The following is a 10,067-nucleotide window of genomic DNA, read 5'->3' as shown; positions in this document are numbered from 1 at the left end:
AATATTGCCTAAGACTGCTTGCAACATTATTGATATTTTATTGTAATATATTAAAGCTCTGACTGTGTTTCCCCTTTTTGTTGAGCAGTCCATTTCCCGTGGCCTTTCGGACTAGATTTAGACTGGTCCACTTTATGAAAAATAGGTGGGATTGTAATTCAATCAAGCCAAAATGTAGATGATTTAAACTAAAATAATGAGTGTGTGTTGAAATTTTACCAATTATGCGTACATAATCGGGACATCACGTATTTCCGTTTGATCAAAATAAATAATATTTGTAAACTATATTTTCAAATGTGCAGTATCCCCCCCAAAATGGACCACTGCATTACAAAATTGCATCCTATTCTGAACTGTTTGATCTGAGTTCTCTCGATTTGTTAAGTGTGTTATTTATGTTCTAGCTCACTTTTATTTCATAGAGTATCACCATGTCGGTGGCGTTTGCACCTCACAGGCAGCGTGGGAAAGCTGATATAACACCCGCTGGAATACAAAAGGTAATTCATCTTTTTTAGCGCGTCGCAGAATGGAGGCTATGGCATCAGGCGCTGCTAGCCGTGGAGCTAATCAATGTAGCAGTGCCCATCCAAGTCCAACTGTGAACAGATCGGAAACAATGTTGCAGGGTCAAAGCGCGGTGAATATGAACCTCTCTGGAGTCAGGACGCCATGTGTAGACAAAAGGCCTTAGGTCGATTTATCGGACTAACGTAGAAGTGTATTTTAAATGAATGAAGGCCTGCGGTTTTGTTAGCTAGGTACAGCTAGCTAGCAAGACGCGTCTTTTGTTAGCTAGTAACGCACACTCATATTTAACAATAAACGGCGCTCATCCACACCGTTGTATTCAGATTACGACAGAATAACTATCAGCAAACAAAGGATTTACCATATGAAATTAATCAGTGTCAGTAGTTTTGCATTATGTGTTCTTATACATACATATGTATATGTTTGTATGCATATATAAAATAAGTATGTGGTATAAATCTACGCATTTACTTTTGCAGTTACTTGACGAAAACAACCAGCTGATCCAGTGTATAATGGACTTCCAGAGTAAAGGCAAAACTGCTGAGTGTTCACAGTAAGCTATGAAAAATCCATCTTGCCTCCACGTTACAATAATTTGAACCTTACATTGACTCAAAACCCATATTGATGACTCTCCGTCTGCCTAGGTATCAACAGATGCTGCACAGAAATTTAGTGTACCTTGCCACGATAGCAGACTCCAATCAGAACATGCAGTCTCTTCTCCCTGCTGTGAGTATTGGTCTTTGCTGATTGTTTTGAGTGAGTGAATTGTAAATATCAGTGTGAATTCCCTTCCTCATGAATTATATCATGTCCAACACATTTCACTTGGGTATTAGTTCAGGTAAGCAACCTGAGCCAATAATTCTCTTGCAAGTCTCACAACTTAATGGAATTTAAACAACTACAAATTTCCACTTCAGTTTATTAAAGGAAAAACTTTGCTTAGACAGCTTTTGTTTTTAGAAGTGTCACCCTGTCATATCACATGCCATGTGTAAAGCTGTAACAAACATCTTTGTTGGCTCTCAAGGCTGCTCAACTTAACTGAGCACACTTTATTCAGTGAAATTGTGACAATGTATTTGAATATGCGACTATTTTTTTCTATTTTTCTAAATATGCAGTATCTTTTGAAGTTTTACTAATCCTTGATTGATTACGATACGTCACACCTAAACTGAATTATAATATTTTGCGCAGAGATGTTGATGCTTATCTCCTTTCTGCTTTGAGTGGCACAGATGTGTTTCTAGTCAGCTGATGTGCGGTTTCTCTGTCTGTGTTGTGCTCCTCCAGCCGCCCACTCAAAACATGCCCATGGGACCTGGTGGGATGAACCAAAGTGGACCCCCCCCTCAGCCTCCTCACGGTCACAACATGCCCTCTGAGGGTATGGTCAGTGGTGGCCCTCCAGCCCCGCACATGCAGAACCAGATGAATGGACAGATGCCTGGTAAGTTCACCCCCCACCCCCCCAGAACTTCCCTCCCTCATCTTTATCCCTTTTCTCTTTCCCCTTCTTCCTCTCCCTCAGTCCCTGTCTCACTTGGGTTGCCTAGCAACACCACAGAACCGTGAGGCAGGTCGCTGTGCTGAAGGATGATGTCACCCATTTGCCAGCTCTGGTGGTCTTGGACTTTTACTCCATTTGATTATGCTTATACTCTTCTCCTTAGGCATTATGGTTTGTTTTAATATGTGCTTTGTTTGGTGTTAATTTGCAAAATAAAATATATGATCTAAAAACTTAGGCATAGCTTGAAATAGTGTTATTTTTTAAGGCACTGGTTGCTTTACAACAAAATTATTGTTATTTCTAAAAGCTAAAAGTCTAGGGCACTATATTAGAAACCACAAGGAGGAAAAGAGGATGCAAACACAAATTAAGTGATTAGACAGAAGTTTAAGCCGTTAATTACAGTTACATGCGGTTTGGGTGAATCCTGAATTTCCAACATATCAAGGTAGGTGATTTTGTTTTTCATATGCTATTCCATTCTTGTTGTATGGAAATACAGCCTTAGGTTAAAGTTGTCCACAGAGCAGCTTTTTTCCCCCCAAAGGGACTCAGGAATCATCTCTGCTGTTATTTTCTAGGGCCTAATCACATGCCCATGCAAGGTCCCGGTCCAGGCCCCAACCAGCCCCCAAACATGCCCAGTGGCTCTATGAACATGCCCCCCAGCAGCCATGGCTCAATGGGTGGCTACAATCACACCGTTCCTTCCTCCCAGGGCATGCCAGCTCAGAGCCAAATGAACATGACCCAGGGCCAGCCCATGGGAAACTATGGGCCACGGCCAACCATGAACATGCAGCCCAATCAAGGTAAAATATGTCACTTTTTAGTTGCTACTTGGTTGGATTGATGTCCAGTGCCTTATCACCTTGCTGCACCTCATTCGTCAGCATTTGATAAAGCATGTCCTGCTTATATGGGTTTTCACAGGCCCCATGATGCACCAGCAGCCTCCCTCCCAGCAGTATAACATGCCTCCTGGTGGTGGTGGACAACACTACCAAGGACAACAGAACCCAATGGGTATGATGGGCCAGGTCAACCAAGGGAACCATGTCATGGGGCAGAGGCCAATGCCACCCTATAGACCTCCACAGCAAGGTATACCCCTCAGAGTGTGCCTGTTAAGTGTGCAAGTTGTGAGTGTTGCTTTTTCTTCTCCCTAACCCTCCCTCCTGCATTTCTTACTGTTGTTCCTCTCAGCTTCCTTTATTTCCACTTCTGTAGCCCACAGACATCTTGATGACTAAAGATGTAATCTCAAGCCTCCAATTATAAAATTAGTCAAGTGACCAAAAGAAAGCTTTCTAACAAGAACTAGCGGCAAGGAATCCATCCTCTCTGCTCTTCCCCTCACACAACCGATCCAACAACACCTTGAATCTACTTGTGTGTATGTTGTGTGTATGTGTATGTAGGACCCCCTCAGCAGTACCCAGGGCAGGAAGACTACTATGGGGACCAGTACAGTCACGCAGGACAGGGAGCCTCAGAAGGTAGGAGAACCCTCCAGTCACTTGGAGAAAACCTAAAAAATAAAAATAATAAACCCAGGAGTTGTGTTAAAACACAAAAATGATGCAAAGAGACTGTGATCAAGGCAAAATTTCAGTTTCTTCATTATTTTCTGGGAAATCAAAGTGACTTTGGGCTCTAACAAAGAAAAAGTATGGTATCTAATTATGAGGATACATTCACCTGCCAGAGCGCACCCTATTCCAGAAGGTGCTGCAGTCTGTGGATAAGTTAGCCCCCAGTCTTGTAATCACACCTCCCACTCACTCTTACTGTGGGTGTGAAAGAAAAGTCAGGGACAGTGTTTTGTGTGAGTCTTAATGGTCAAAGCTGTACCAAAGTTGTATAAAAGTATAATGCTCACCCTTCAGATTGCCACATGTAATGCTTTTATAACTACATACATGTACATGTAAGCATTTTTGGAATATTAGCCTATGAGTGTAGTACTATTATTTTTTTGTTATTTCTTTTTTTTTTCGGGGGGGGGGGGGGTAAATATGCTACCACTGCATTGTCCTCTAAATTTAACAGCTGACATACTGCCAATTTCCTCCATCTTACTGTGTCTCGGGGTGATATTACACAGTAGCCACACTGATTTCAGATTCATATTAAACAACTCCTTTTCTTTCTTTGTCCAATTAACATTTACTTTTTTGTTGTTTGTTTTTTCCCCTCTACTGACTACACTGTTTTCCTTTTGACCTTTCAAACACAAGTGGTTTCATTTTTTGAAATGAAAACAATGCAGCTGTTTTGGGAGGGGAAAAAAACCCAGTTGTCTCAAAAACTGCTGCCATCAAGACACTACAGCATGGTTTGCAATCGCTGAACACTTCAATAATACAATCAATTTCATCTTATCCTTCTGAGATTATCTTTCTTATTTTAAATGCCCAGTAGATCCTGAATAATTTGAATGTGTTAATTTAGCCTTAAGTCTCCATGTTGAGCTGATATACAGTTTGCAACAACCATATCCTGATCAAGGCAGTGGTAGGTCTTATGTGAATTCATCACATCATTGCTATCATGGAAAGGATGTGTTTTCATGACAACGCTGACATGGTTGTTTTTGTTTTGTTTTTTTAAATTGATCTAGATCATGATGCTTTTCTTGCTATCATTTGCTTTTGAAAAGTATAGAGTATTAACTGAAAACCAAGTATCTAAATGGTCAGTATCCTAATATCTTAGGCTTTATACATTGCCTGATACTTGAAGTGCTGCTGGACAGTGACTGGGAGTTAAGCAGTCAAAGCTTTCCGAGATGTGCGAATCAAGATTCCTTTCTTTGCTGTTACTTGTCTTCAATGCTACAGTGTGTATCATTTGTTGTTGGGTAGTAGCCAATTCCATTATACTTCTGCTGCTAGTATCTTATTAGACAGTGCTGTTGTGTTTTTTGATGGCTGTATATGCCAGCCTGTGTTGTGTTGCAGTTATAGGAACATCTTAAGAGAACCATTCAAAACCTCTTAAGTAATAGCATAGAAATAATCCTTTATTCAGTGTCTACCTCTGTCAACATGTTGCTCACAATTACTGTTGCCCCCTGAAGGTAATGCCCAGTATGGCCAACAGCAGGAAGCATACCAGCAAGGCCCTCCCCAGCAACAGGGCTACCCTCCTCAACAGCAGTACCCAGGTCAACAGGGCTACCCACCACAGCAGCAGGGTTACGGTGAGTTACTTTCTGCCAAATAGGGACAGATACTTGCCCTGTAGGAGGCACTATCAGCTTTCTTGGGCTATGTTTTTTTTTTTAACTGCTGAATAATAATTCCTCCTGAGTGAGTTGGTAGTTACTGCCCTTTGGAAATGTAGCTGTGCCAAAAGAATGTCAGGACATCATCAAGAGCAAGGAATTAAAGGACCACCTTAATGAATGGTTAGGGGATTGGAGCTTGGTGAAAGAGAAATTTAATCAGTAGTGGTGACTGGCACCACATTAGCATTTCTTCCAGTGGTTCAGTTTGATATGACACATTGTTCTGAGGGAGTGGGAGAGGAGCTGTGGCTGATGGCTACAGACTATGAGCAAAGTGTGTGTCAACTGCCAGCCAAACTTTTTTGAACTCCTTGCATTTTTTTTATTTTGGGTAAATAGCTAAGCAGTGTGTTGATAAATGCTTGCAACTGTTTTTTTTTTAATGGCTTAGCATTTCACCTTTGTGGAAGACAGTTGGCTCTAACCACATTTGGAGCTCATGACAGAAAAAGCAAGCTACAAATTGTAGTAAACACTGGAGAAAAAAGCAGAGACAGATATTTCTTAACTGACTTTTCATGACCTTTCTTTTTCAACTTTAGGGTATTGAGGTCATGGCTTTGAGATTTAACAGTTTAACCACAATTAATAAAGTGCAGAATGGCTGGGAAATGTTTTGTATTAGAGTTCTTACAGCTCTTTTTTTTTCCTCATCCCATTTTTCACTGGAACTTTCCATCACTCACCCTCTGTCTGAGCCAGAGCTCATGTCACTAATGAGCTAGCAGAGAGGCAGAGGCTGTGAGGTGAGATCCATCTGGCAAACGCACATGCTTTCACTTGCAAGCCCCCACAAGGTTATGCTCAACAGCATAAGGCATTATGAGCTCCTAACGATGCTGCGTGGGCCTCATTTGACTCCAGCCCCACTCAACCTTTGTGCGGTCTTTCACTGTGCTTGCATAGATAGCTACAGTGTGTGGTGGCTGATGAAGTGATTTTTTTTTTCTTTTTTTAATGAAGCCTGCTCCTCTAATGAAGACCAACAAAATCTCCTTGATGTCTCCTTGCATTAGGGAACCACTGCCTGGCTCCAACCTGACTCACTCATTCTCATTCATTACTGAGTCAGGCATTGTGGAGGCAGCCTAAACAAATGGGTCTGACATATCCACCATCCTCTCTTTGTCATCTATCAGCTTTTTATTGCAACCCATTAGTGATAGTAAGCTAACAGGGATTCCCCAGAGTTCTCAGAGTAACAAGTAGGAAATGGAAGCTCTTAATGAGCAAAACTTGGGCCATTTTCACACTGGGTCCCTTTGTTTGAGATTAAACCTGAGTTCAAATGTCCCACCTCTTTCTAAGCAGGTTGTAAGACTTCTGTTGAAAAAAGAAATGCACAAGGGGGCAGCTCTTTCAGTACTGTGTGATATCGAGTTGGGCTAGTATGAAGCCTTGTTTTCATCTGCTCCCTTTTGCCTTGTTAAAGTTACTGCAATACGCTGTTGATACAAACTCAACATTTCCTTGAATCATTTCACATTAAATGTCTAGCATTTCATTGGACAGAAACCCTTCATTTCTTAACAGGGCTTGTTTTGTGAAACATTTGCAGGCGTACCATATGCAACAGTGGAACAGAATGAACAAATCAAAAGCCACCATTGTGTCACTTTGAACCCTGTGAAACATACCGGCTACATTTATCGGAAATATTCTCTGAAAACAAAGTGTTTAACAGTAGGTTACTATTTTTGAAGAGCTGGCTAACAGTACCAGTAACTGCCATTTAAAAGTGTGTCCTTAAAAGTTTCCCAACGTGTATGTAGTAAATCTACACATAGGATCAATCTAACTTGTGTGTGGTGTAACTAGTCACGTACCAGACGGTAAATATGGCACAACATAAAAACGAATTAAATCTGAGGTACTCCAGTGTGAACAGTACACATGTACATAATTTTCAAATGTTTTTAGGATTACTCCAAGCTCTCAAGCGTACACAGTTTTACATTGGGTTCTCAATGTTTGTCGTAGGTCCCTCCCAAAGTGGCCCAGGACAGTATCCCAACTATCCTCAGGGGCAGGGACAACAGTATGGGGGCTATCGCCCTCCTCAGCCTGGCCCCCCACAGGGCCAGCAGCAACGCCCTTACGGTTATGACCAGGTGAGTATACCCACAACATTGGACAGTCACAGAGACTTGTCTATACGTGGGTCTTAGCTTCTCCGTTATAATGTAAATTGCCAGACTTAGTTTTGTATTTTGTGTAGTTCTCAGTGAGACCAGACATTAATGTGAGTGAAGTTAGAAGGTAAACATTAAAAGGTAGGATGTTATGCATGCTGTCATCGTATTGGGGGTTAATTCTGTTCTTCCCAAAAAGAAGGTATGTTACTATTGTCTTTCACTTGTTAACCTGAGTCTTAGTTACATATCCTGGCTAATGTGGTATGCCATTCCATTGAAATATGAGGGCTTTAAGAAGATTCTTCCTTAAACTTGATGCAGACTGCTCTATTGTTTAAAGGGAGATCTATTTGTTGCCCTGTATTTCCTGTGGTCTTATGTGGGGACCACAGCTACACTTTGATATCTTTATCTTTGAATATTCAGGGGCACATGAGGAAATAAAGACCCGGGGATTTGAACCCCTGACTAGCTCTGTAAGAAGCAAAGGTAATGGTTGCTGTGAAGACCTCAACGTCCAATCTAGACGTTTGACCACCTAGCCTTAATTTGCATTTATGTTTCTTCTGTCTCTTTTGTCTCTACCCTTCTTCCATCTTTCTCTTCTTTTTTAAGTTTTTTTCTTTTCTTTCCTCCTTTTTTCCCTGTTTTTTTTTCTGTTTTGTTTTGTTTTGTTTGCTTTTTTTGATTTGTTATTAACCAGGGGTCGAATTGTAAGTCATGAGGTCCAGAAACACAGCATGCTTAATCTGCAGTGAGATAGCCAAAAGCTTATCTGCTTTGGCTGTGTCCTTAATCTCTGCAATTTACTACACTGGTTTTGATGACTTTTTCTTTTTTTCTTTTTTTTTGCTTATGATAAAATTCTCAAATATATTTGAAAGAAGATGTTATGATATATCAGACTGTGAAATCATAGTTTGTTTCCAAATTTGTTTCCATTGTATTTTCTATTAATGTCAAACACATACTTCGACCCCTGTTTAGAAATGCATCAATTACTACTGTTCTCACACTGAATTTGTTTCACTTGAAACTAGTGTCCACTACTTAATATGGTATACTGTCCTCAGCCATGCTGCTGCCGAAACATGAGGTATCAAGTTAGAATTTAGAGCTCACGAGTTGTGAGGCCATGCTGCCACCTGCTGGTCAATACCAGCAAATGCAGCTATAAATCATGGTTTGCAGTATATGGTTGAAACCACAGATGTCTGTTTGCACCCTACTGAGATTTGTGAATATAAGCTTTACTTTGCACTTATGGAGAAGGCAAGTAACACGTGTCTGTCACATTACTCTCCACAGGGCCAGTATGGAAATTACCAGCAATGAGAGATGGTCACAGCAACCCACACAGCTCTGCTCTGATCTCTGTCTGAGCTTTGACCTCTGGTCAACCGCTCAGCAGACTTTAATGATGGTTGCAGCTCACTGAGATTCTCTCAGACACGAACATACAACACTCAAAAATACAAAATATGTTTCCCCCTCTCTTTAGGCTCTTGTCCTTGCCTGTAAAATGTATTCTGTTTATCATGTACATTGACTTGATAATGTCAAAAGTCCATGACACCCTCTGGTCCAGTGTCTCTCAAAGCAGCAATGCCTTAAAAATGGAACTGCCTTATCCTTCAGCATTGCAGATTGTGAAACGAGCTAACAAAATTTTGGATATCAGAGATGATTTAAATGTACAGTTTCAATCTACTGTGGTACATTGTTTCTCTATCATTCAGCTCCCTCTTCATAAGAAGCAATAATGCCAGCAGTAGGGAAATGTGTGGGGGCTTAAAGATGAAATAATGCACCAGACAAACTCCCCGCTAGGCCATGGTACATGTCTTGATGTGTGTGATGATGTAAAAATATATTTTATGCTTTTTAGACCAAGCTAACTTTGTATAAGACATTGGAAACTAGTACTAAAGCTGTGTTGTTTTTTTCATAAAGTGTATGTGTCAATGTTTTTTTTTTTTTTTTTTTTTTTTGTCTGTTTTTTTTATGATCTTTAAAGATGATCCCATCCAGCACATTTTTTTTTTTTATTTCGCTGTTGTGTTGAATTGTATAACTATCAAATTGGATCTGCTGCTTCAGTGACATGGACACTCTACAAATGTTGTGAGTAAGAGCGAAAAATGACATGCAGAAAAAATCCTTGAAGGACACACACCAACATCATACCTGGATTTAGAGAATGTTTAATGTCTGAAATCATGTAACAGTTGCTATAGTCTGTGTTGAGCTGTGTTTTTAAGTCAGTGAAAATATATATATAAAATTTGGATCATGAATAGTTTTTTTTTTTTTTCAACCACATTACCTAACAGAATAATGGCCATTGGTCCTCATCTAACATGCGTGGTCAAAAAGGTGATATGTAGCAGGTGCCACTGCAAATTGTAAGATAATGCTCCTTTTCTTTTCTATACAAGCACCTCAGTCTTGTCCACTGACTGCAAATTGGTGAATGGGAAAGATGAAACTTGGTATAATAAATATTTCTAACAAGTAGTTTGTTTTGTTAGTCTTGACAATGCTGGAATCCCTTCTCCCCTTTGAATAAATGTTTAAG

At 40.3% G+C, this 10,067-nt stretch overlaps 1 protein-coding gene across 3 annotated transcripts; it reads left to right on the top strand.

Annotated features, from left to right (window-relative positions):
* The first annotated feature begins 340 nt into the window (after window positions 1-340).
* On the top strand, window positions 341-9,777 carry ss18 (SS18 subunit of BAF chromatin remodeling complex). Of its 3 annotated transcripts, XM_041054789.1 has the most exons (11): window positions 341-503; window positions 1,017-1,093; window positions 1,188-1,272; window positions 1,843-1,999; window positions 2,644-2,874; window positions 2,996-3,166; window positions 3,484-3,561; window positions 5,145-5,267; window positions 7,335-7,465; window positions 7,916-7,978; window positions 8,798-8,934. In XM_041054789.1, exons 1-10 carry the CDS (start codon window positions 435-437, stop codon window positions 7,931-7,933), a joined length of 1,140 nt encoding a protein of 379 aa, XP_040910723.1. In that variant the 5' UTR covers window positions 341-434; the 3' UTR covers window positions 7,934-7,978; window positions 8,798-8,934. The 3 variants fall into 3 exon arrangements, with proteins under 3 accessions (XP_040910723.1, XP_040910722.1, XP_040910724.1); XM_041054788.1 differs by lacking the exon at window positions 7,916-7,978 and having other exon boundaries at window positions 8,798-9,777; XM_041054790.1 differs by lacking the exons at window positions 3,484-3,561; window positions 7,916-7,978 and having other exon boundaries at window positions 8,798-9,777.
* The last annotated feature ends 290 nt before the right edge of the window (window positions 9,778-10,067 follow it).

The sequence above is a fragment of the Toxotes jaculatrix genome, chromosome 14, assembly GCF_017976425.1.
Source record: "Toxotes jaculatrix isolate fToxJac2 chromosome 14, fToxJac2.pri, whole genome shotgun sequence".
In the NCBI taxonomy this organism is placed as follows: domain Eukaryota; kingdom Metazoa; phylum Chordata; class Actinopteri; family Toxotidae; genus Toxotes; species Toxotes jaculatrix.
The sequence above is the reverse complement of the archived record's forward strand: the minus strand, read 5'-3'. Positions and strand labels throughout refer to the sequence as shown.